The sequence below is a fragment of the Nannobrachium achirus genome (assembly GCF_963921795.1).
Source record: "Nannobrachium achirus genome assembly, chromosome: 3".
NCBI classification, from domain to species: domain Eukaryota; kingdom Metazoa; phylum Chordata; class Actinopteri; order Myctophiformes; family Myctophidae; genus Nannobrachium; species Nannobrachium achirus.
The window spans coordinates 27,258,486-27,286,130 of record NC_137812.1 but is presented as its reverse complement, the minus strand read 5'-3'; the positions used below and the strand labels follow the sequence as shown (position 1 = coordinate 27,286,130).

The 27,645-nt window shown below is 43.0% G+C and overlaps 1 protein-coding gene across 2 annotated transcripts in view; it reads left to right on the top strand.

Annotated features, from left to right (window-relative positions):
- Nucleotides 1-27,645, top strand: part of usp34 (ubiquitin specific peptidase 34) — a 92,120-nt gene that overhangs the window by 17,142 nt on the left and 47,333 nt on the right. For both annotated transcript variants that reach the window (XM_080722227.1, XM_080722226.1), the window contains exons 4-18: nucleotides 1,465-1,515; nucleotides 4,560-4,709; nucleotides 5,306-5,373; nucleotides 9,367-9,559; nucleotides 10,608-10,669; nucleotides 11,159-11,240; nucleotides 11,344-11,436; nucleotides 11,819-11,944; nucleotides 14,006-14,135; nucleotides 14,979-15,100; nucleotides 18,046-18,347; nucleotides 18,571-19,065; nucleotides 26,117-26,331; nucleotides 26,815-26,933; nucleotides 27,472-27,599. In XM_080722227.1, coding sequence (XP_080578353.1) covers nucleotides 1,465-1,515; nucleotides 4,560-4,709; nucleotides 5,306-5,373; nucleotides 9,367-9,559; nucleotides 10,608-10,669; nucleotides 11,159-11,240; nucleotides 11,344-11,436; nucleotides 11,819-11,944; nucleotides 14,006-14,135; nucleotides 14,979-15,100; nucleotides 18,046-18,347; nucleotides 18,571-19,065; nucleotides 26,117-26,331; nucleotides 26,815-26,933; nucleotides 27,472-27,599 — 2,336 coding nt within the window. The remainder of the gene's footprint in view (nucleotides 1-1,464; nucleotides 1,516-4,559; nucleotides 4,710-5,305; nucleotides 5,374-9,366; nucleotides 9,560-10,607; nucleotides 10,670-11,158; nucleotides 11,241-11,343; nucleotides 11,437-11,818; nucleotides 11,945-14,005; nucleotides 14,136-14,978; nucleotides 15,101-18,045; nucleotides 18,348-18,570; nucleotides 19,066-26,116; nucleotides 26,332-26,814; nucleotides 26,934-27,471; nucleotides 27,600-27,645) is intronic.

Here is a 27,645-nt window from a genome sequence, read left to right as displayed (position 1 = left end):
ATCACTTATAAGCGATAAAATAACCACACTTAAGACAGACTGTGGAAAATCTTACAGGTTATAAATGATAGGCAGGTAATACAAGTTTAAAATACAAATGAACAGACTTTGAAAAACTAAAATATTCATCTTCTGGCCTCTTCTCGCCTCTCTGGAGGCCTCTCTGGAGGTAAATAAGGTCACTTATCATTACACTATGACACTCTTACAAGCTACAATCCGTAGCTTGGTCAACTAACTGATGAGAAATGACAATAAAGACTTATATAGTCTGAGCAGACCTCTAGACTGACATCATACACAACAAAAAGAATATTGCCATGCATGCCTATCAACACTGATTTGCGCAGGAATTAGTTTGCACCGCTCACTTCGCACTGGTGCGATTTTTTTATTATTATTCTTTTTTACCTGTATTCAACAACTTGAATACTGCATCACGAAGAACCATGTTGTGCTCATGCTCATCCAAAATCTGTTCAAAATCCAAAATGTTATCCACAGTGGAAACAAAACTGTTCTTTGAAATACAATTGAGAAACATTTTCATGACAAGGAAGTTCAAAGGAACCCCAAATGTAGCCATTTGGCCATGGACCTCCGTTTTGAAGAGATTCTGTGCCAGGGAGTCGGGGACCCCATAAGAGAATTGTGGTAAACAGTAGTTAAGCCCTATTTTATTTTTGAATACATTTTAAGAAATTGTAAGTGTTTAAAACTGTTCCACATTTTGCTGGGGACCCTTGGAACCCCCTCAAGGACCCCGTTTTGAGAAGTTGTCAAGCACCATCAGTCCATCAAGTCTCACTAATGTTGGCTGTCATTGATGCCTTTTGCACTTCCCAGACAGGAACTAACCCTCACACATGCGCATACCCTCTGAATGTACCATAAAGATTAAGAACATAATGTCTGTAATGGCATGGACTGTAATGGCTATTTTCAAATATAACAGAATACCGCCCAATTCTTCTCTTTGAATTGAACCGGTTTGATTATGATTGTTTTAAAGCACATGTACTTATAAGTGCTTGCTTACATCTGTAATTATAAGGTTAAAACCTGATTATAATGCAGTAAAATAAGTGTTCCTAAAGTGCATTATAGACATGGGCTTCATATTAGATAGTGTTACCGATATGTGTATTTCATTAGTGTTATAAATTTGAATATATTAGATGGCATTATACGCAATAGCTGAATGGTTAGGGAGCCCGCCTGGGGAACCAGAGCCCCTGGTTGTCCCTGGTTCGAAATCCAGGCCAATGTAGCAATGTCGATGTGTGTCCGTGAGCAAGACTCTTAACCCCTAATTGCTCACGCACTCCTTGTGGGCAGCGAATCAGCTGGGTTGGGCTGAAAATACTGAATTTCCCCCAAGGGAGGAAGTAGGTAACTATTTTCTTTTTTTTTTTGTTTACTTGAAATGTGTCTCCTCATATTTTGCTTCCTGTTTGTTTCCAGGACATATCTGCTCATGAAAGCAATATCCTCGGCTCCTTCTGCGACATGAATGTAAGCATTCCACCTCTTACTCTTCTCTTACTGTACATAATAGCTGCTTAACCCTCAGATTCAGTATCACTTTGGGTTCCTTCTGGTTGGGATGCTGCGTGCATGGACAACCCCAGTAGCCTAAAAGCTGTCAGTCTTCTAGTCTAGAGTACTACACTAGTAAGACGCCCTAAGGGCGAGGTCGCGCTGAGACCACATGAGACTGACACAATATATCCATATATGGGTATTCCCAGATATGGGCTTAATATTGATGACATCAGGGATCTCCATATATGGGCATAAAAGGGACAAGGACGGCCATATATGGAGCATGACATGAGGCCTGACTGACTGACTTGAGGCGGAGGTTTTGATACCAACTTCTCCTTACAGTCAGAAAAACTAACTTCCATTATAAATTTGCACTTGGATTGTGCAGTGATCTGAGTGTACAGTAGTTATAATCTGCAATGACAAGCAAAAAGAATCACACCAGTGTGAAGTGAGCGGTGCTGATGATGATAGACCCACATGACGTCTCATGTGGGTCCCATATTGTCCAATCAGAAAAGGGACATATGGATGCGTAATACAGTATTTCATGACTTGATGTCTTTAATGTGACGCCATAGTACTGACATAAACTGGACTCCATGTACTATGATGGGTACAGGTCTGACAACAGGTACAAAGGGTATTGCATTACCGAAATGGCATGTGTTCCGAAGGGTGTCGCACTAGTTTCTTTGGGGCATTGCACTAGTTTTTGTAACAAAAACTTTGGCAATTGTGAGAGCCTTGTCAAAATACTTTTTTCATGGAGATTGGATGAGTTTAACAGAGTCCGGCACACATAGCAAGTATCATAGCATATGTTTGACAAGATTGCTGATCTGGCATTCATTTAACATAGGAAGTTTGACACATCCCTTTAGGGGTAAAGCAAGGTTCATGAACTTCAAAACATATTACATACAACTTCCTCAATTTGTTATAGTCGGTCTTAAAAGAACAATATTTTCTTAACCACTTTAGCCATATCTATATTATTTTGTCATACGACAAATGGCCAAAATGGAGTATCTACAAGCTACAGCGCATTGCACTGTGAGCTTGTAGCTCTGCTATTTTCTATTTCCCTGTTTTGATATTTTTGGAAGGTTTAGCAAAATTGTCACCTACTGAATATTGACATGCCCAAAACGGGTATGTCAGGTTATAGTGGTTAACCATTGGAAATTTGACTTTTAGGAGGTAAAAGCTGATGAATTGCAGCATGACCAAACTAATGGTCTCTCCACATCAGTCTGCCTATTCATAGAAATCTGATGCCTAAGGGCCCAGGTCCAAATATAAATGTCCTTTGACATGAGGTTTCAGGTTGCTGTAATAGGCTTAGTGGACAACCATTGAGTCAGAATTTGTTTTGTATGATGTAGTTTCCAAGTACAGAGTGACTGCCTGGCCGTGGTTTGCCTTGTCATATAACGCATCTTATGTGTGGTGTATTACAAGTGTGCGTATTCCTGTACCTCTACTGCTTAGCTGTTTGTGAACTATACGCATGTGGTGTGCATATGTACAGTATATATGTATGTACATAATATTAACCGTTCTTACCTATTGGTTGTGTCATAGGGGAAAATATGCCAAAAATGTTCCAAAAGCTTTCAAAGATTTGCTGCTTTCCAAGCTCACGTGTTGCATGAATCGATGCGTTGAGCTTGTACGTTTTGTTATTCCTTGTACAACAAATTCTATGGGGCTTTAGTGGTTGAGTTTGTACTGTAGTCCCTGTTACTGCTAACCCGTAATCATCTGTATGGATGATTTATTTTCTGCATGGATTGTGTGCACATACTGGATGTGAAGGAGAAGAAGGAAGTTGTGATAAGCAAGTAGCTTTAACATGACCTTGGATGAGAAAACAAGAAGAATAGTTTTTCCTTTATTGTACGCCAAGCCCCCTTGCTTTTATTAAATTCAGTCTGATTTCCTGCAGCTGAAGTCATTGTCCCCCAGAGAACAGTAATGCGTCCCAGGCTAATTTGATGGCTCTCCCTTGTACCTTCCACTATAATAAAAGTTTTTATTAAGCCCGGCAGGCTTGTGGCTTTGGCACAGAGCTGAGGATGGGCCGGTTGACTTACACAGTGTGGATCGTCTACAAGGAATTGATGAGGTTCGAGAAAGAAATACATCCCTGTCAATTGAAATCCTGAAGTAAACTAAAAGTTACTGAGATGCCGTCTCAAAGGGGTTTCATTAAAATGTATTTTCAAATGTATTGAGCAGTGAACAACATGCAGCATTCAGTTTGCCTCAAAATTAATATATAACATTTCAGATTGATCCCTTTAAATTGGCACTTTAACCACATGAACTCTATTATGCCAATTCTCAAAATGTGATGATCTGCAAGTGCACAACATTTCGAATTGTGATGCCTTCCGAGCTTCTATAAATTGTGTGTAAAAAGGAGGATAGACTGCTGGGGGACCCTGGTCAATGAGGTTTAAGGTTTAGTCCTTGTTTTGTCATAAACCCATAAGCCATAATTGGGCTGTTTAAAAATGATGCAAGTGTTCCCTTGCAATGTGAACTTAATTTGAGTCCTGTCATTAAATATCTCCGAGTGAGATGGAAAAGAATAGTTGGAACGGGAAGGAAAAAGTTAGATGCTAGGAGGGTTTGACAGTCCTTATGTAGCCTTAGTCACATGTTATTTCCTGTGGAATGTGTTTGTGCAGAGTTTGTCTCTCTAAAATATGTCTATCTATGGTCTGCTTGAGATTTCTTCACAATTGCCCATTCAAGGTACAACCATGAAACGGCTCACACAGTGCTCAGTCAGCGGTGCCGTGGCACAACAATAGCTCCCATGTACATTGTACTGCCAGGGTTTCCTTGCCATTATTCAAGGCGGAGCCCAACAAAACAAGAACCAGATTCCTCACTAGGCACATGCTGAGCAAACGACCCATTGACCCAGGAGATGCTGGATCTCGATACAAGTGTCATAGGATGCAGTCCACTGACGAGGCTTGTGTGCTCTCTTTCAGGATGTGGAGGTTCCACTGCACTTGCTGCGCTACGTGTGCCTGTTCTGTGGGAAGCACGGCCTGACGCTGATGAAGGACTGCTTTGAGTCTGGAAACCCAGAGAGTCTGCCCTTCCCCATCGCCCACGCCTTCATCACCATTGTCTCCAATGTGAGTCTCACATGCTTAAAAGATGCAGTGCCATGATATTCAGGCATTGAAACCCTTTTCCATGCCTGAGATTTTTAGTCAACAAAAAGATTTTCTTTCCTTCTTTTTACATGGTGCCACTTTAAGTGACTCATGCAGATCCTTTTTTGGGGGTGGGGGGGCTATACTCAAAGCACGAGAGTGATGAATGCATACATAAAGACAAAAGGTGTGATGCGTGCCACTGCCGACGCACTGAAAGCAAAAGAGTAATCTATGTCTACTCAGAATGAAAGTGTGTGATGCGTGCCTTGAGGAGTCCTTGGATATAGGTAGAATGCTGCCAACATCAGGTGAACTGGTTGAGTGCAAAGAAATTAAGTGATAGCAGGTAGACATCAAACCAACTATAAGAGTAACATACTTGGCATCTGTAAACAAGCAAATAACATGATGTGAAAGGAAGGAACAGCTTGTGAGCTGCTCTCACTTGCGTTAGATTTGATCCTAATTACACCGATGGATTGTTTTATTGACAGATCTGTTTTTACCTGCACTTATTTCTGATTCTCACCTCATGTCAATATGTTATCTTTTTATTTTGTTTCTGTTCATAGATCCGAATATGGTTGCACATTCCCGCCGTCATGCAGCACATAATACCATTTCGTACTTACGTAATACGGTAAGTTGAGCCCAACTAGCTTTTTTACAGGCCAACATTCTCTACAGCACTGGTTCCCAGTGCTTTGTGGCGCAAAGCGACGTGGTGTGATCTTGTAGATCTGCTGTTTTCACTAGTTTGGGTCCCGGGCAAACGTCTAATTTCTCTTTTGGTCGGGAACCACTGCTCTACAGAATACGGACGAAAAAGGGATTTCCCCCATTTTGAAAACAATCCTCTTATGAGATAAAATTAGTAACATGTATTTTAAGGTATTTGCAGCGTTGCTACATCTATGTCCCAAATCTCCCTCTGTTCAGCTATTGTTATTTTCTTCAGTGGAAGGCAATAAAAAGCAGAGCAGAGGAAAGAGACTCTCTGTCGCAGTCAAAAATAGCCCCCAGGCTTGTCAGATATTTACAGTGTATTTGACTGAATGGCTGCCACGTTGTTAACCCATTTAGGCCTAGAAATGATTGAATGCTTTAACCAGTGAAAAATAGCAGATATACAAGCTCACAGCGCGGCACCGAGTGCCGCGCTGCGAGCTTGTAGATCTGCTATTTTTGAAAAAGTCGTGAAAATGTGTGCAAATCTTTGAATATATGCATTTTCAAAGTGAAGGTTTGTAACTGAAATTTTGCTTCTGGGTGGTCCCTGGAACTAAATACTTTGAGATGGGGGTCCGTGGCCAAATACATATCATGTTGGGGGTCCTTCACATGAAAACGTTTGAGAACCACTGACACTAGTAGTCTCTCAAGAACAGACTAACTGAGCTCCAGTTAAGTGAAAAGGACCTTTTCTTTGACGATGGCTGGCCAGATTGCTGACCTAGAAAGATGACTTAGAAGGATTCAAAAGACACTTATAGAATCGGGTCAAAATTCTAATTTTCACGATTTTTCAAAAATAGCAGATCTACAAGCTCGCAGCGCGGCACTCGGTGCCGCGCTGTGAGCTTGTATATCTGCTATTTTTTTATATTTAAAGCATAAAATATTGCGTCATATTGTGTTCAGGCCTAAATGGGTTAAACAAGTTGTCTACAGAGCAGCACAGAATCACCGTAGTTTGGGATCCATGTCGAAGGGGTAGACAATTGGCCTATCCAGAATATTACATCTCCAATTGTGGCCAAATGTCGGCATCCCTGTTTCCAAGTGGACGTTTAGCTCACAGCAGGCAGAACTTTTTAATTTCATATGTGTTGCCTTGTGTTATAAATCACATTTACTGTATACTGGTGGATGACAGCAAAGGAACTAGACTGTCGTCTTGTGTGTGTGTGTGTGTGTGTGTGTGTGTGTGTGTGTGTGTGTGTGTGTGTGTGTGTGTGTGTGTGTGTGTGTGTGTGTGTGTGTGTGTGTGTGTGTGTGTGTGTGTGTGTGTGTGTGTGTGTGTGTGTGTGTGTGTGTGTGTGTGTGTGTGTGTGTGTGTGTGTGTGTGTTGATGGTAAGAAACCTCAGCCGAGTACTCTCCCAACAGCATAGCTCACTCCCTCATACCAAAGTACCACACGTTTGTTGCTAGGAAGAGCTTCCCTCACCATGGCAACTGTCACCAGGGCTCCAGTCAGCTTCTCCTCACATGACCTTGGCATAGCCAGACAGCTCTCAGTACTGGTCATGTGATGTGGTGAACAGACACTTCTGTTTGATGTTTCCCACTGCTTATGATTTGCTTTTTGGATTTTTTTTTTGTCCGTTTCTGCATGTGATTATCTAATGCAGTGTTTCTCAAACTTTCACATTTCAAGGTCTCCCCTTAACTCTGACGGTGTACAAATGACTTATAATAAATCATAATTTCTAATAGTTATTTTCCATTTTCTCCCAATTGCGTTGTTAAGGCCTCGTTTTTTTCCCTCACATTTAGTCCCCATCACTGCTAACTCCTGTAGTTGGTCATGCGGGAGGGTGTAGACAACTACATCTCTCCTCTTTTCACCGAGCTGCTCAGGAACACCCTATCCTAGCTAGTTTACACCCATTAAACAGGCACCTGGATCAACCTGTAAGAGTCACTAGGGCAGAGAAGGAGGTCGTCCTCCAGTCCCCGCCCGGCTTCCCACCCACAAACACGGCCAATCGTGTTAGTTTGAACGCTTGGCCAAGCCTGAGGCACAGTGGAGTATTCAACCCCCCAGTGTCCACGTATCACACTTTTCTAACACTTATCAGGGATTGAGAGGAGATCAAAGTAGACGCTTCAGTGCCAAAACATTCCTTTATTGGCAGATGATTGTTAAAAACAGTTTCGGAAGCAGCACTGCCCTCCTCGGAGTATGAGGTTAAGATGAAGCTGTTGATCGCAACTCAAACCATTTGTTTCTTATTCATCAGAACCAGTGAAGCCTCAATGTACACAGTCTTCTCAAATCTTAACTCAAACTCTGCCCTCAAAATACCCCTTTGTACCCCTTCTCTGCCATGCCCGTAGAACCCGTAAATGTAATAAAAATTAATTAAAACAATTTTTTTTTATCGAAGCGGAACTAAAATAGGCCGGAACTAATGCTCCGTGATCGGTTTCTACACGGACACATTATTGAGCGGACAACTTAACATTGGAGTCCCTGAACCGGAAGCGGATGTCCGTCCTCTATTTTGGCCCGTTAGCTTTCTGTCTGAACTCGCGGCTTACAGATGGAGAACTTATTGATCAATTGAAAAAGTTTCAACGGATTTGAGAAGCTGATGGAATACGCGAACACACGATGCATAGCAGTGTCCGATCACGCACGATGGGAACTGGACGAGCGCCCACGTTAACAGGTAGGAGAAGCCGGCAGTGAAAGACATAGAGAAATTAACGGGCTTTACGGCCGTAAACTACGAATGAGTTAAGAGGAAATAATTATGAAAATCTAAGTCCAATCTAACGCAGGTATTTTTTAGTGCTCTTCGTTTCAAAAGCTCTGCTAAATCCCTTTTGATCAGCAAAACATCAAAGCCCTCAGTGGAGGCTACAGTCCCCTAAGTCATCAGAAATGATCTGAAAACCCCAAACAGCCATTTTGCCTCACAATGAATTCTGCATGGTTCAGCAGTCTTGATCATATAACATGCTGTAACCAATGCCTCAAACCTTTTGGCTCAGACTTCATAAGAGTGCCTTCTATAGATGCAACTTTTACCCACGATAAATTGAATTAGTTAATTGGACATTAAATGGAAATAATTTGTTGACATGATCACATATCATTGCTGTTGGGCAAAAAACGTGTATCTCCATATTTCAATGTTTTTATTTTTAATGCCTGACTTTGTTGTACAAGAATGACACAAATAATCTACAAAGAATGTATTTCTTCGCTACTTTTGATGTTTTGTACCTAAACGATAACATACTAAGCTCATTAAAAAGTAACTTTTTAAAGGAATATTCGTAAGTCACTTTTGGCCAATTCTGACAGCCCTAATTGGAAAATATTTTGGACATACAAGGTTTCTGCCCAAAATCAACAATATCAGAGGGTTCATGCAGAATTAAGCAGAGAATTGTGCCTTTGTTTGATTTCTGGCATGTCTCCCACATGGCCAATGGTATCAGATTTTAGTACGGAATATATTTCTGATACTGACACCACGTTATAGTGTCGCCACCAAACCCAAGACCTCATGCCTGAGTTGTTAGTTAATCACTAGTTTCAGTTGAATCCTCCAAATGTTTCGTGCTAGCTTCAGTAACAATCATGTTGTCTTCTAGTTGCATCTTGTTCTTGTTTTTCTGTGTTTAGCTCAGTAGCTCAGTTCTACTCGGTGGGTAGAACACAACCCCTTGTGGATTTAGGACATTTTCCCTGGAATGTCTGGCAATCAATTCACACCTGGTACTGTAAAGCACCTTACAGTATATCACCCACTTAATCAAGTACTGTATTGCCTCTCTGTGTGCCTGCGTGCTACCCTGGTACATACCTACAGATGAGTTAACCTGCTTTATGTCTGCTAGTTTCTATTTCTGTCCTTGTGTGTGTGATTTCATCCTGCGCTGCCTGTTTCCCCCCAGGTACCTGTGCAAGCTGTCAGACCAAGAGCTGCGGCAAAGCGCGGCGCGGAACATGGCAGACCTGATGTGGAGCACAGTGAAGGAACCGCTGGACAGCGCGCTGTGCTTCGACAAGGAGAGCCTGGACCTGGCCTTCAAGTACTTCATGTCCCCTACGCTCACCATGAGGCTGGCTGGCCTCAGCCAGATCACTGTGAGTTAAACATCCACACACATGCACACATTTTCACATATTGCCCCGCCGCAGTGTTTCCCAAACATAAATTTGTGACCCATTTTTGGCTTTGGATCCATTTTCAGGGGTCGCAAGTAAATTAAAAAAATCAAAATAATTTCATAACATTTTCAAAAAGAATATTCAAATTTTCATTAGAGAACAATCATAAAAAATAAGACAAAAACTGCAGATCTACAATCTCACAATGCATTACGACAGGTTGTGAGCTTCTAGATCTGTAGGGCTTTAAGTGGTTAATTCATAATATTTCTTTGAAAATTTGGATCCCATCTTTGGAGACGCCATATTTCTCTTTTGGGTATAAAGCGCAAAAGCTTTGGGAATCCTGCCCCTCTGTTCTCAGCATGATGCTGGCCAGACCTTGGCCTAGTCAGTGAGTGTGCTCGTTAATGTTAGAAGCAGACCTGACAATACCACGCACAATCCCCCAGTAGAATGTGTCATATGGAGCAGCAATTTACTCCTTGGAAAAAGGATTTGCATGGCTTTGTTTTTACTGTGAGATATTCAAACAACAAAGTTGAACAGAGCCTCAAACCAGCTCTTAGAACTTCTGTTGGTTGATTGTGAATGGTAACAATGCATGACATAAGTTTGGTCTACTGTGGAACACAGCGTTATGAAAATATACAGTAAATGCAATGTACAAAACCTGGGTTTAGCACTGTGCTGTTAGCTTGTTAAATGCTGAATTGAAAGTTAAACCTGTGTATGTGTGGTGAATCATTCACCCTGGTTATTAAACCCATTAAGACCGGAGGCCTCTAAAACGTGAATAGCCAAAGTATACAAATAATGGTTAAAGTGGTTAAAATCTAAGATGACACCAGATGCTTTCCCGCTCTTAATAGATTAAGTCACACCAAGTATTATGAAAATACAGTAGTGTTCTTTAGCAGTTAAAGCACAGTATTGTAAATGCTTACTTGGAAGGTTAAACCTGTGTATGTGTGGTGAATTATTCACCCCGGGTTATTAATGGCCTGTCCCTGTGTTCCCTCAGAATCAGCTCCACACCTTCAATGACGTCTGCAATAATGAGTCTCTGGTGTCCGACACAGAAACGTAAGTTGCTGCACACCACATGTTGATTTAGCGCAAAGTAACACTTAACACATACATAACGCATCAATGGTGCATGCACACACGAGTTCTGGCTTCACAGGGTTTTTACCTTCAATGTGGTGTTCAAACTACCCAAATTTGACTATCCCTTTAACTGCATAGTGAATCTGTGCTGTAAAATTAGCTGACCTACAAGCTTGTAGATCTGCTATTCTTTTTTTTTTTCTTTTTTTCTTTAAACTTTCTTTTATTATTTTGTTTTACCTATAAGGACATGCCCCAAAAAAATCTGTGCAAGGGTGAAAATGGCTATATACCGTACAATGCTGCTCAAATAACTATACAATATAGAATCTTTACATGGATATAAAGAGATGTCTATTACACATAACTTCCTTTGCACTATCCCTTTGTGGTATCCCACCAAGACAAATCCCTTTACATTTGTGCTACTTGAGTATGAAACGTGATTATGATTTATCCCTCCAGGTCAATAGCTAAGGAACTAGCCGACTGGCTAATTAACAACAACGTAGTGGAACACATATTCGGACCAAATTTGCACATTGAGGTGAGTGTTGCGACAGTGACATGGTTGTATGTGTTTTTCTGACTGACCGCGTCTATTTGCTGTATAACGCTCTGTGGATGTTGGCCCCTGTGTGTTTTTCCAGATCATTAAACAGTGCCAAGTGATCCTGAACTTCCTTGCTGCAGAAGGCAGGCTTAGTACCCAGCATGTGGACTGCATCTGGGCCGCAGCGCAGGTAAACAAACATGCAGAGACTGAACAGGGGTTATTTCTGGCGAAACCAACAGGATCCATTGAAAGCAGGGTCCAGTCTGGTCCGGCTGAACTTGTCACTTCACATATGATGTTCTATTTCATCCCCTGCTGACCGCCAGAGGCGATGCTTTAAAGCACTGACAGGGCTCTGGTGGTCACTCGGGAATCATAGAACCGTAGTTGAATTTGTAACTCTGTTTAATCTCTGCTGACCGCCAGAGCACTGTGTCTGTGCTTTAAAGCACCGCCTCAGGCGGTCATTCGGGATTCCTTCGTAACTCTCGCTTTGACTGACTGTTGAAACGTACTGCTATTAGGAATTTACAAGTAAAATGATTATTTATTTTGTTTTTGCCATGTAGCTAAAACACTGCAGCCGCTACATCCATGACCTGTTCCCTTCTTTGATCAAAAACCTGGATCCAGTGCCCCTGCGTCATGTTCTCAACCTGGTGTCAGGACTTCACCCCAGTGCCCACACAGAGCAGGTGATCTCATTGCATGCATACATCTTACTAGGGTTTCTACCCAATGCCTTTCTTGAAGCTTCAGATATTCTACACTGTTTCCAAGCAAATATCTCAAATAGTCATTCTAAATTATTTAGCCAATACATCAAATCAAGGCATTTTTTGGTGAGATTGTTTGGTATCTCTGCAGATGTACACTCTGCAGATGTACATACAAAGTTGCATATTGAGATCCAGTCATATCGTCCAAATTGTGATAGTTGCATTATAGGTGATAATCTATGCAGGGCCGGCCATCCATTCTGTGTCTTAAAGGAGGCATACAGACCAAAATAGGACCCCCCCTGAAGGAGAATGTTTCCCCAGACCTTCTTACCTGGTTAGGTCGATATGTCTCATTTCTGCCCCTGTTCTGAGATTTGTAGATTAGTCCGTCCCCACTGCTAAAACGGGCGTATCACCTCTATCCAAAAGCGCACATTTCGGCCGCTTCAAAAGATTTTTTTTTTTTTATGAATCGTCCAGACATCCTTCCTAGACATACCAGACACGCTGTTGTAGCCTGTGAAGGGTTAATAGCCTGTTTACCAGGGCTAAGGAAAGCAATGCTGCCTCGAGCTCTCGCGAGATTTCGCGAGACTTCCCCTCTAGCTCTCAGACCTGAGGAAGGAAGTGGCCGTTCTCATTGCTTTGTTTACATCAATGCACGTAGCATCTCGCTAAGACACTGTGTGTGGTGACTGTAGGAAGCATGTCTGGACGATTCCTAAAAGATTTTTTTGTTTGGAAGCAGCCGAAATGTGCGCTTTTGGATAGAGGTGATACGCCCGTTTTAGCAGTGGGGACTATTCTACAAATCTCATAACAGGGGCAGAAATGAGACATATCAACCGAACCAGGTAAGAACATCTGTGGAAACATTCTCATTCAGGGGGGGTCCTATTTTGGTCTGTATGCCTCCTTTAACTCACTTGGTGCCAAACACGAGTCTCCCGAGTTTTGGCCGTTTCGTTTGAAAGCTGTGAATGGCGTGCACACTGCACAGTGATCATGATTTGTGCATTATCTGTGCATGACCCGTGCACATCGTGCACATTAAAAGTTTAAATGCTGGCAATTGTAAGACATTAGTCGATTTTAATTCTGGAAGCAAGCAGGTTAAAGTGTCCCTGAGAAAATACTGAACCACTAACTGCTCCCCGGGTGCTGTATTAATGGCAGCCACTGTTCCTAATAGTTAGAAGGTTTGGTAAAATGCAGAGGACTCTACGTACCGTAGCAAATACCCCAACAACTACTTAACTCATTGAGTGCCAGCCTATCACCACTAGAGGGCGCCCAGTGACCAGAGAATAATAGAGATATGCTGGTAATGCATGCCCAAGCCCTGGAGCCATGACTTTTTTTACAAAGGAAAGGACACTTTCCTTTGTGCATGTACAGGAAGAGGATGAAGTTAGCTTGAAGTTAGCTATTGGCTACCAAGCATTTTAGAAGCCTTATTTTCGTCAACTTAGCCATGATTAAACCTTGCACACCTCATGCATGGGAAAAAAACAGAGAAGAATGAGCTCTAAAAAATCCAATGCAATCCTGGATTGCATTGGAGTGGATTTGTGCAGTTTGTTCACAGCTTTCAAACAAAAAAATCCGATTGGAAATCCGTTCAGGCATTCTTGAGATAATCGCCATTATGTTTTACATGTAATGTAAACAAAAATGGCTGCCCTGTATGTTAGATGGGGTTGTATGGGGGTGGAACATGCAAAATCGCGATTGAAATCATGTTCACCAGATTTGATGGGGTCCAAAAAAAAAAAAAAAAAAAAAAAAATTTTTTTTTTTTTTTTTTTTTTTTTTTTTTAAAAGCCGAACTTGTTCGGGATCGGCACTCTACGATACGCTAATAAAGCCGAACTAGTTCGGGATTGGCACTCAATGAGTTAAGTGGGCACACATGTTCTTTTTTAAATTATTATAAAAAAATAACCATTTCCTGCTATGCAAAGTCTATGCAAAATCACAGTCAAAATCAACTCTTGAATTTGTGTTTTCTGTCCATTCTCCTGCATTTCACAGACACTATACCTGGCGTCCATGCTGATCAAGGCTCTGTGGAACAACGCCCTGGCAGCCAAGGCCCAGCTCTCCAAACAGAGCTCCTTTGCCTCCTTGCTGAACACCAACATTCCCATGGGCAACAAGAAAGGTCTGTCTCCCTCTGTCACTGTAGTCTGACTCACCGTTTGGCTCTTCCTTCAATAACTGGCCAGGAAACGGACCTTTTCTCTCTGCGGAGCCAGGGGCGTCACAAGGGGGGGGAAAGTGGGACTGAGTTACTAGGGCCAAAGGTGGAGGCGCCTGGAATTATTTTATATTTTAGAATTTGAAAAATGGCAGATATACAAGCTCACAGCGCAGCACCGAGAGCCGCACTGCGAGCTTGTAGATCTGCTATTTTTGAAAAGTCGTGAAAATGTGTGCAAATCATTGAATATGTCTTTTTGTAACATTTGTAACTCAAATTTTGCTTCTGGGGGGTCCTTGGAACTAAATATTTTGAGATGGGGGGGGGGGTTTGTGGCCAAATACATAGAAACATACGTTTTTCAAAAAAGGATTTGAAATATTCAAAGAAATGTTCACGATTTTTCAAAAATCAAAGCAGATCAAGCTCGCAGCGCTGTGAGCTTGTATTATCTGCTATTTTTCAGTAGTTAAAGTACCCAGGGCCCAGAATTTGGTACGACACCCCTGTGCGGAGCCACAGCGCCTCCTGCATATCCCAATATACCAGTCAGTTTTCACCGCTTTACCGGCCAGTTAGGAGGATCTGGAAGCGTTTTCTAACTTAACCCTTGATCTTAATTTGCCATAATTTGACAGACGCCTTGTGGTCAAATTTCCACTCTATTTGAAAAGAATAAGCAGATGTTTGCTCAACAGGCAGGGTACAACTTGTACCCTCGTCTTTAGGGGACGGCTTGGTGCATTAAACATGGTGCTACTGTATGTGTGGTACTAGTCAATCTGTGTGTTTGTTGTGTGTCAGGCTCGCCAGCAGCCAGTCCAGACAGCAGTGACACTCAGCACAGCGGAGGCAGTGACATGGAGATGGATGACCAGATGATGAGTGGCAGCAAACGAAGCCAGCAGAGGCTGTCTGACACAGAGGTATCAGATCCCTTATTGGACAATGTCACACTGAAGAGAACCATTATGCACCTGCAGTATCAATGTTTGTAAACACATCTATACACTCCCTCACTGCGTGTGCACACACACACACACACACACACACGCCAGCCTGCCGTGGGCCTTATGTAAATGTAACTCAACTGCCTTAACCAGGCGCGGATCTAGCTCTGAGCAGCAGGGGGTGCTAAAGGGAGCTTTTGCCGCCGCTCCGAAATTAGCGCGCGCGCGACCACAGTTTTATTAATTTATTTTTTAAGTTTTGCAGTCATTTTGCCCTATTCACCAGCAGTCTCCCAGTCCCCACCCACCCCTTAGGTTAAGCAAAACAACTGAGGATTTAAGTAACATTTGTCTCAGCGGACAACTTTTGACATCAAGAAAAGAGTTAGGCAAGCTGCAGCAGCAGTCAAGTGTACTCACCATCCAGAAGAATTAGATTCCAAAACCAGTTGACAACAATCAACAGCAGAGCAGTATATTTTATCCTGTTTATCCATTTGTCCCAGTTTTTGGAAAAAGATTGATGAAAAGCCCCTCTCTCTTAACAACACACAAACATGTTGCAGTGGTCCTAGGCTATAATTTGTAAATGTACATATAGCACTAAATCCTCTGCCCCCCAAAAACATAAATAGGGCTTAAGGGGTTTATGTATGATTTATAATATCATAATGATAAAAATATCATCATAATGAATAGTAAAGTTACTAAGGTTTTCAAATGAATAAAAGTACAATATTTAGATCTGAGATGTAGTGGAGTAGAAGTAAAAGCAGCAACACATAACTCAAGTTGTACTTAAGTAGCCTACAGTACTTAAAGTTATACCATGTAACTTTTTTTGAGCGGTGGTCACAACGCTCCTATACGTGGCCGTGTGTGTGGGTCTGTCTGTCTGTCTGTTTGTCTGTTTGTCTGTCTGTCTGTCTCCGGGTATGTAGCCTGCAGTAACCTTTTCTGACCACACAGGGGGCGCTGTTGTTCAGGATAGGCCAGGCATAGGCCAGGCACACTCACACACAAACACACACACAGGGGGCACACACACACACACACACACACACACACACACACACACACACACACACACAGGGGGCACACACACACACACACACCACCGCTCAGTTCACACGAGTGTGATTTTTATAAAACAAATCTTAAAATTGTCCTAACTCTTAAATCGCTAAAGTTTTAGAACACCCACTCCGTTATTTTCAGCTTCTGAAGCCTTCTCTTTATATGTTTTCTATGATCCTGACCGGGGTCCGGTTTTCGCGCAAAAATTACGTCATCATACACTACCGGCCAATCACAGCGAGGGTTATACACTGCCGGCCAATCACAGCGCATCTTGAAGTGGGGTCGCTAGCTATCACAATAGGGCGGCCATATTTGTAGGCGCCCGTGTGTCTCTATCTATACTCGGGTGAAACACTCCGTTTCTCCGGAATGCCTGAACGCACAGGAACCAGGGACCCCTCTAAAGATAGATCTCGGCGAGGTGGAGGCAGACGCGGGGGTGACGCGGGGGTGTGAGGCCCGGTCCGCGGCGAAAAACGGCCGAAAGACGCGGACGCTACTGACCACTAGTTGAGCAACTTACACTGTATAGCTTTAGGTAAATGTACTTGGTTACTTTATAGGCTACCACACACCACACAACAAGTCAAGAACCCACAGCAGCAAGTTAGCAACAACAAACAGAACCAAAAACACAAGTGTTTAACGATTCCCCATAGGAAGGAGTTCCAGGCTAACACACAACTCAAAGCCCTTGCTTGCACTGAAGACTGTAGCGACTGTCAGCGACAGACAGCGAGGTAGGAGAGATTACAAAACAGCAGCATTACAAGTGTCTATCCGTGACACGCAAGGCAGCTGGCTAAACTCAAAGCCCTTATCGCCACTAAAGCAGCAACGTGGCTCCATCGCACAACACAAGTTACAACTGACAGTGCAAGAATGTTTATTTACCTGTTCGCTGTTGCCGCAGTCCCGTTTGACGCTTTTTCTTTTTCTCATATCCAGAAAGATAAACGTGCATTGTCAAAGCGAAAGTAAACACACACTAGCCTCTGAAAGGGGGGCGGGGCAGAAACTCCCAAAGAGTTCTGGAGTCAAGAAATGTTGTCTGCTTTTTCTTTTTGGCCAATGGGACAACGGCAAAGAGCCGTGAGAGCCAATCAGGGACACGAGTAAGTCTGGCTATGTTTATCAGAGATGTCTCATTCAGGCTAAGATGGCAGTAGCGCTGGTGTCAAAAGACAGTTCGGTGCGTTCTTTTCTGCAGAGGAGGGGCGGTTTGGTCTGACCGTCTCTCTCCCGATTTTGCTAGCCCCGAAAACTACTGGTGCTAGTCCGGAAAATAGTGGTGCTTAAGTCCCCAAAGCCTCTGCCTAAATCCGCCACTGGCCTTAACCGTTTTTACTGTTGACTGGGTTCCTCTCCAATATTTCCTTCTCCCGAATCTCCCGAAAATAATTCATTTACCAACTCAAGCTTTCAGATGTGCTATTCTTTGCTTCACACTCAACCCAGAATAAGGACGCTTCAGTTCAGTTTATATGTATTCCAGTTCAGTTTATATGCATTTCATATTAACTTGCTTGTTAAGTGTATAATTAAAGTTAAATGTTGCTTGAGCGGTCCCTGAACATAAGCTGCCTGACAGTGCATTGTGGGTTTGAGTCTCGTTCCTGACGATCTTTTCTGCGTGTCTCTCCCCATCTCTTTTTCCTGTCTATTTCCACTATCATCTATAAATAATCAATTTTCTTATAAGTGAAATGTTTTTCAAATTGATTTCAAAACCATCTCTCCAAGATAGGGAAATCGGGCCCAAACAATATCTGGCCTAGATTTCTTCTTTACATGAAGTTAGTGCTGACTGACAGTGGCTTTGCGCCGTGTCCCCTCCTCAGGAGTCGATGCAGGGCAGCTCTGACGAGACGGCCAACAGCGTGGAGGAAGGCAGCAGCGGGCCGGGCAGCAGCAGCGGCCGCAGTGAGGCCTCCAGCAACGAGGCGGCCTCCAGCCGCGCCAGCCAGTCGGCCGGCAGCCCCGGCAGCGAGATGCACTCTGACGACATGGCCGACAGCGAGGCCCTGAAGGAAGAGGAGGAGGAGGAGGAGGAGGAGGAAGACGAGGAGGACGAGGAGGAAGACGACGACGAGGAGGAAGAGGAGGACGAGGAGGGGAACCGCGCGGCTGCGGAGACTAGCCAGTAAGCCTGTTGCCGTTGTTACATAATTGTCCAGTCGCAATTATTTCAGATGATCGCAGTTATTATTTTTCGCTTAATCGTCATAATCGTTTCTGTTGCGAAATGTTGATACATTTTTTTTGTGGCTATTTCCTCTAAAAGCCACACAATTAAATCATTTAATCTATCAAAAAGTAGTATTTTTATTTATATTTATTGTAAAAATGTCCTAATCATGACACAGCCCTACTAGCCAGCAGCAGCAGAAGGAGCAGCAGCAGCAGCAACAGCAGCAGCAGCAGCCCGGGGAGGTGAGGAAGAGGAAGGCCGGGGAGGCGCTGGGTGACGGGGGGCCGGGCCAGAAGGTAGGACCCGGCGGGGGGGAACCCAAACCCAAGGTGCTCCCCTTCAGCCCCGACACGGCGGCTGCCATGGTGACGGCGGCCTCCACGTCCTTGGAGGGCCGCATGAGGATGCTGGACGCCTGCTCTGTCTCGTCCTCGGCCCGGCCCGAGGGGCCGGAGAGAGAGCCTCAGCAGCAGCAGCAGCAACAGCAGCAGCAACAGCCAGAGATGGGCCCGTTACCCATGGTCCAACAAGGGCCCCAGGAGCCTCCTTGCCTGCCCCGACCCGGAGACTTCCTGGGGGACGCCATTGGCACAGAACTCTTCAACTGCCGGCGTTTCATCGGTCCCCAGCACCACCACCACCATCATCATCACCACCATCACCATGACGGGTAAGGGTGGCTCGCGTCTCCCTGAATGATTGGTGTTTTCAGTAGCCACTTGAATCTTGATGCATAGATCCATCCATCCATCTTCAACCGCTTATCTGGAATCGGGTCGTGGGGGTAACAGTTCCAACTAATAATTGGGGATGCACCGATATGGAAATTCTTGGCCGATACCTATGTTTAAAATAACAATTTAGCAGATAGCTAATACCAATATTTTTTATTTCGTTTTTGGTGTAATTATTTCCCCCTTTTGTGCCGGATTAGGGAAACAAATCTTCATTATAAGAAACTAGACCAGGTCAACCTGGTTGTGCCAGACCCCCTGTCTGTCATCATCATTTATGACATCATGCCTTTTGTAGGCATGTCATCATCATATATACCCTTTATATAGAAAAGGGACCGACATTTGCTTATGTAGGCCTACCCATTTCATGGGTCTGGCAATAACTTTTCAGGAGAATATGCAGCTTGGTACTGTAGGCTGAAGATGACAAATATACCAACTTAGCCAGCGCACAAATGATGCTCATCAACAACAGATAAATATCGGCCATTGCCATCGGTTAATCTAACCCGATACCGATATATTGGTGCATCCCTAATAATAGTGTTTTGTATTGTCCATCTCTCCAGTCACATATGGTGGAGGACATAATAATAGTGTTTTATATTGTCCATCTCTCCAGTCACATGGTGGAGGACATAATAATAGTGTTTTATATTGTCCATCTCTCCAGTCACAGTGACGTCATTACGTGCGCATCCCGCGTCTCTGACGCATTCACGTTGCCTAGAGACGCATTCACGTCATTGTTTTGGGGTCCCACGGACGCATCGCCTCCATGGACCATTGGTGTCCACGTTAAAATAATTTACCACGTCGCGAAAAAAATAATATTTTAAAAAGTCCACAGACGCCAGCATTGTTCATGGGTGAAGGCATGCTACTTTACCCTACGTTAACACAAATGAAATCCGCGTAGAAAGTCTTAAAACAGACGATAGAACTAACGACTGTGTGTGTTTTGTATCCACAACGCCATTTTGTGCGACCTTGCATGGTCACAGAATTCAATGGGTGCCTGAGTTTTAGCGTAGCACCGGGCCGCTCTCTGACCATAGTGGCACAGCGTGTTAGGTGATACACAGAAAAGGGTTCCCCCACAGAACGTGTATGGCATGGCACGGCGCAGAAAAGTGACGTCTCTACACTCCAGCGACTAGAGATGGGATTTATGGCTCTTTGAAGTGAGCCGGATCTCTGGGATCCGTTCCTTTCAAAGAGCCGTTCAAAAGACTGACTCATTCTACTAGTTACTTTGTAGATTTGATTATAATTATAAATAACTTCAACCCTATATACATTTATTTCGGACATATATTATATAGGTACAAACCTGCCATTTGAAAATAGCGTATCTACAAGCTCACAATGCGTTGCGTTGCGACGCATTGTGAGCTTGTAGATCTGCTATTTTCAAATTATTTTTCAACATTTTACTCATTGGAAAACCTGTGAAACAGGATATTCTGCATAATGAGTACGTTCTAATATTGGTACTTTAAGTACATTTTGATACCAATACTTTTTTACTTTTACTCAAGTACATTAACATTCCAAACTTATACTTGATTGCAGTATTGATATTTTTACACAAGTAAAGAAATTGTGCACTTTTCCCACCACTGTTCATTAGAAAGGAACGGCTCCCTATACTGTGAAACGAATCCTATCGTCCATTTCAAAGAGCCGTTCAAAAGACTCGATTCGTTCGCGAACGTCCCACCTCTACCAGCGACATGCGCATTGACACAACGAGCGGTCTCCGAAAATAACTTGAATAAAAAAAGAAACTTTGATGATTGTTGTGGTTATTTTGGCATAAAATGCCACCAAGGAAGAAATTGAAGCCTGTTGCTGGGCAACAAAACATAACCAGCTTATTTTCGAACCCCAGAAAAAGTAGGCCTATAACTGATGATGATGAGGAGGACTCCATACCTGCTGCATCAACACTTGCTATCTCTGCTGCTTCTTCATCTCAAGGTACTATCATAGTTTAATTGTTTCATTCGTTTTTGTATGTATTTTGTAAGATAAACAATGTAAAGAATAAAGATGTATTACAGTAACAGTTAAAACTGTCACATCTAAAGACAATTGGAATATGTGTTTTGATTGACTTAACTTTATAAGAAGTTTGCATAGTAAAAGGTACAGTTTCATGACGGTACAGTTCACTGGTACAAGGTCTACTAAAAGGAGATCCATGAAAAGACTAAGCTTATTTCCATAGGAAACCATTGAAGTATCTCATTTAACACTGAATGACAGACAGATAGAACACAGTACTATGCAGTAGATATAGTCAGGGAAAAAAAGGGAAAACATATTAAAAAAGAATTAAAGAAAAGGTAAAATAAAAACATACAGTAGGTAAATACAAAGAAGGGTCAGGGCGAGGGGTTTCATATAGACTTGTCTTGTAAATACATTTTCAAGTAATTCTTTGTAACGCCTAGTTAAAAAACTAACTTAACATGTTTAAAATTGTATTTTTGTATTTTTCTAGATTTAATTATAATAATCTTTCTTTCTTTTATACAGTATCTTCTGCTCCTTCCTTTCCCTGTGATGCTCCCCTCCCTGCCACAGCATGTGCACAGCCTACCTCTCCATTGCCAATTATTAGCTCTGCCTCTGAGTCTACTTCAGAGTCTGATGAGACAACTGCTGCAGTTGAGCTGTCAACCTCTACACCTCCACCTTCCAAAAAGAAAAAGCGGACCTTTCTCAATCAGTGGCTCACAACGTATCAATGGCTGCGCTTCTCGGATGACAACTACATGTACTGTGACATTTGTACAAAATACAAAAAAAAAATCACAAATGCACAAATCAAACGAATGCACCAACTTCCAGCATTCCACCCTCACTCGCCATGTTACTAGCAAAGAACATCAGTCCTGCCTCATAGTTCCTGCTCTGCAAAACGACTTAGAACAAAGTCAAGTGAAGGTGAACAGCCAGCAAGACAGAACAGCACTGGTACTGTTTAAAACCACTCACTGGTTGGTCCAGGAAGATGTCCCCCTGTCCAAGTTTGGGTCGTTAAGTACCTTTATGACAGAGGAAGGTGTCCCAGATCTTCAGCATCTACAGCAAAAGACTGTCTCATACAAAACACGATACGCTGCCAACGAAATGCTGTCCAGTATGTCAGCCACACTGGATGTTGGCCTAAAAAAGAAATTGGGGGAATCTCCATGTGTGACTGTGCTCACAGATGAGTCTACAGACATCACAAACCATAAACGGCTTGTTGTGTATGTCCAAATCCTTGATCCTGGTACATTTGAACCAAGCACTCATTTTGTTGCCAATAGAGAGTGTAGGGATGCAACAGGAGTGGGCATTGCAAAGGCCATCGAGAATGTGATGTCAGAGCTGGATGTCCCATTAACCAAGGTGATGAGCATGGGATCGGATGGAGCAGCTGTCATGACAGGAAGAAACAAAGGCTGCACAGGAATACTGCTTCGGGCAAACCCACACATGGTTAATGTGCACTGTGCCGCACACACCCTGGCCTTGTGTACATCTCAAGCAGCAGAGGCAATACCAGATCTCAAGGAGCACCAGCAGATTCTGACTGATCTCTTCTACTACTTCCGGGGAAGTCCCAAAAGAGCAGCCAGAATCGAAGACATACAGAAACTGCTGGATGACCCTGTGTTGACCTACAAAGAGCTGCATTCTGTCCGATGGCTGTCGTACTTCAATGCTCTACAAACTGTGCACAGGACCATCGATAGTTTGCTGTCCTATTTCACTGACGTATCCCAGGATGTCAGCAAAGACCCAAAAGCAAACGGCCTGAAGAAGAAAATAGGTACAGTCAAATTCATTAGCATCACCGCTCTGATGATGGATGCAGTGGCCCCTGTCACCATCTTATCCCAGTTCCTGCAAACCGAGAATGTTGATGTTGCCTTGGTTAAAGTGAAGCTGGACCTGGCAATCGAAGATCTGAAAAAGATCAAAGAGTTAAGATCTCCCAACCTGACGGCATTAGCCAGCAACATCCAGGACAACATGTACAAGGGTGAGCACCAAATCACTGGGGGCACATTCAATCTGGAGCAGCTATGCATCAAATTCATTGACAACATGATTAGCAACATGCACTCCAGATTTCCAAACACCTCTCTGTTGTCTGCATTTGGTGTGCTGAGTCTCCGCCCAGTAGACTCCATGACTGATGAGGAGTTGAATGTCTTTGGGGAGGAGGAGCTGGAAAGGCTTATTGCTCACTATGGGAGTGAGAAAACCCATCGATGGAAGGAGGACAGGGAGGACCGCCAGACAACTTCCAAGCCCCTCATTGATGCTGCAAAAACACGAGAGGAGTGGGCTCTGTTGAAAAAAGTAGTTAAAGTCCAGCACTACTCCAAAGACAGCATGTGGAAGCTTTGGTCTATGGTCACCAAGTACCACAAGAAAGAATTCCCAAACCTCACCATCCTTGCTCAGCTGGCCACTACCCTGGCTGTGCACACAGCTGGCTGCGAACGAGGGTTCTCCAAACAGAACCTCATGCTCACCCCTCACAGGAACAGGCTGACAATCGAGCACCAGGAGCAGCAACTCAAGGTCAACCTGGGTCAACCTGGGTCCCACAAGGGCAGAGTTCCCTTTTCAAGAGGCACTTGGACACTGGAAGCAGGCCAAGAATAGGAGGCTGTACAAATTGAAGTACACAGAGTAAAGTCAGTGATACAGAGACTGTCTTAAGTTTTTCAGTTTTCAATCCACACTGATTCATTTGAACAATGGAGTCCCAAATGCACCATAAACTCTTTATTATTTTGTTAGTAATGCACAACAGAGTTTATTTTATTTATTTTTGAACTAATGTTCTGTATGCTTAATTGAGCTGTGCATAATGCACCACACATGACACTTTGTCTGACTTGATTTGAGCTCATGGATGTACCACAGTTTAAGAAACACAGGATAAGATGTTGATTTCATTTGTGCAATTTAATTTATTACTGTTTACTGTCTTAATTATACTTTATTTTGGTGCTATTTTATTTTAGATACACTGTTCTGTTTGCACTGTTCCATGTCTGCATTCTTTGGAAGTATTAAAATTGTAAGATTTGGAATTGTGGTTCATTTCTTTCAGACACATTTCTACGTAACATGAACATAACCATATAATAACCAATTCAAGTTAAATGCTGCACTTTGTCAAAAATGACATGACGCGTCGAATTTTTGTGGGACCCATACAGGGCTCCAGACTAACTTTTTCACAGGTAGCACTGGTGCTACCTACGTTTTAATTAAGTAGCACCATCAGAAATTAGGTAGCACCATATTTTTCTTTGTATAGCGTATTAGCGTGGTATTTAATACATAGCCTTATTATACTGATGACAGTTGTGTTCATTTCCATACCATAAGCCATTTCAATTTGCCTTGATGTAAAGATTGACAATGACCCAAACTTGATATTTGCTAAATATTTTAATCTGAACTTTAGGTTTCTCTGCATGAGCAGCAGTAAAAATAGGTCAGCACTAAGGCTGTGCGATATTAGGAAAGCCTTTGATATTCGATATAATGTTGTTGAATACACCGATAACAATATGTCTCATGATAAGTAAAAAAAAAAGCTGTAGCCTAGTTTTTATGTATTTTTGCTTCAAGTTAATATTTGCAAACTAAAGACATTAATTCAAGAAAGATTTACGAATGTCTCTGCTAACAAAGGCAATATAGAACTATGACTTTCAACTTGCACAACGTGGACTAAATGTAATAGGCCTGCTTTCATGCAGGATGGAAAAATAAAATTGTCCTTATGGTTTTAGAGTGAGATACTGGGAAGTAAGCTGCTTGATATCAACAGAAAACGTTCACTTGGAGACACACACACACACACACACACACACACACACACACACACACACACACACACACACACGCTACACCAAAGACACACACACACACGCACACGCACACGCACACACACACACCACACGAGACACCAAAGACAGAAAAGTTTACAGCTGCCGTTCATTTGAGCTAATTGAAGTGAGAAGCGCATTTTGGGCACTGAGGAACTTAACGAGTCACACAGCTGTTTTAACGTAACAGTAGGTTAATGTAACCAACGGTGGAAACATCCACGAGCGATTGCTGCTAATCAATAGCTAATCTAATAGCAAACAAACAACCTGTGGATTATAGATTATCCAGTTCGAGATGACAACAGAAAAAAGCACGGTTATACAAAGAAAGGTTAGTATATGTGTGATATCTCCAATGTGAGCGAGAGAGAGAGAGAGACAGTCTGTCTGTCTGTGTGTGTGAGACCCACCATCGGACCATCGCTAAAGTGTGTGTGTAGTACTGTGTGTGTATGTGAGTGAAAGAGAAGGAGAAGGGGAGGGGCGGAGCATAGGCTCTGCAGCCAGGGAGAGAGAGAGAGACGGAACGAGAGAGAGAGATGCGTCAGGCGATCCTCGATTGAAGATTTTCTTTTTTCTTTTTTTTCCCTCTTTTTTTTAACTCGCACCAGCGCGACCTCGTTAAATTTTAACTCGCACTTTATGAAATTAAGTCGCATATGCGACCAAATAGCTCGCACCCTGGAGCCCTGGACCCATAAAATATCCCTGGGACTCATCCGAAAGACCCCTCTTGGGTCCCGGGACTCATTACATTAAAAACCTATTAACATCACTGAATAATAGTGTTTTATATTGTCCATCTCTCCAGTCACATGGTGGAGGACATGATAATAGTGTTTTATATTGTCCATCTCTCCAGTCACATGGTGGAGGACATAATAATAGTGTTTTATATTGTCCATCTCTCCAGTCACATGGTGGAGGACATGATAATAGTGTTTTATATTGTCCATCTCTCCAGTCACATGGTGGAGGACATAATAATAGTGTTTTATATTGTCCATCTCTCCAGTCACATGGTGGAGGACATAATAATAGTGTTTTATATTGTCCATCTCTCCAGTCACATGGTGGAGGACATGCTGAGTGCTGATGATGTGAGCTGCAGCAGCTCACAGGTCAGCGCCAAGTCCGAGAAGAACATGGCCGACTTTGACGGCGAGGAGTCGGGCTGCGAGGAGGAGCTGGTCCAGATCAACTCCCATGCTGAGCTCAGCTCCCATCTACAGCAGCACCTCCCCAACCTGGCTTCCATCTACCACGAACACCTGGTGCAAGGTTTGCAATGAAACACTCATGTTGTTTAGGAGATGAGGCAAACACCTTAGGACACTCCCTGTCGACTGTTAGTTGGTTAATGTTGTCTTTGTAGTTGGCATAGGCAAATTGTGTTGGCTATCATCAATCAGTTTATAGCGTAATGTTGGTAAACTATGTACTGGGCTGGGGACAGAGAAGACCACAGGATAACTTCTCGCATCTTTTTTGTGTCTTTTTTTTGTCTAGCTAAGCTAACAGTTGACCATTTTTTATTTGCTATCCTCTAAAATGGAATGGAAGTTCATCTCGGGGTCGAATTGATTTGAAACTGTCTACAAATTCATCCCTTTTGTTCAGCTTTTATACATTTTTCCATTGATATACGTAATTGGAAAGATTTGTATCAATTCAGTTTTTCTCATATTTGTTCACATCTCTGATCTTCTCCAAAGAAGAGTCTCTCTCTGACCACCAACTGCTGTGTGCGTTCCTCTCCTGCAGGACCAGCCGTCCATAAGCACCAGTATTCCAGTAGCCACGCTGTCACCGACATCAACCTGGATAATGTCTGTAAGAAGGGCAACACTCTGCTGTGGGACCTGGTACAAGATGAGGACGCGGTACACATCTCTTCATTTTCTATATTATGGTGTTATGCATAGCTCAGCGTTTCCCCTTTAGTCACGGGTTCTGCCACAGGGTGACCACAGCGAATCCGTTCATAACCACTAATGAATGGGTAGTTCATCAGTGAGGTATATGGAGCCCATGTTTATCATAATAAAAATCGTATTCTGCACTACAGAGCTATAATCAGTACAGGGGATGGAACCTAAAAGCAAACAACTCTCATCACCTTAATACCTCATATACTGCGTGATCCAGACATTAATTCTATATTGCCTTTAAGTCATCATAGGACCATTTCACTCAACAAAAAATGTCATATTTTTCATTAAGAAAATACATTTTTGTCGAGCTACAAATAGGCCTTACCCTGGATAATGGTACCATATAAATCCCTTAAACGTAAATGTTATTAAAAATCGTGGGTTTAGTTTGTAGAAGCACCTGTAGCGTTTAGTCTCATGTGATGGGCATGGCCACGATTTATGCTGGGAGGTTTGATACGAGGTGACTTTGACTTTGTGTCCCCAGATCCACCTGTCTGAGGGTTTGATAAATGAAGCGGAGAAGCTGCTGTGCTCCCTGGTCTGCTGGTTCACTGACAGACAGATCCGCATGCGCTTCATCGAGGGTTGCCTTGACAACCTGGCCCATCACCGGTAAGTTTGTTCACACGGGACACAACGCTGTCTGTCTGTCTGGCAG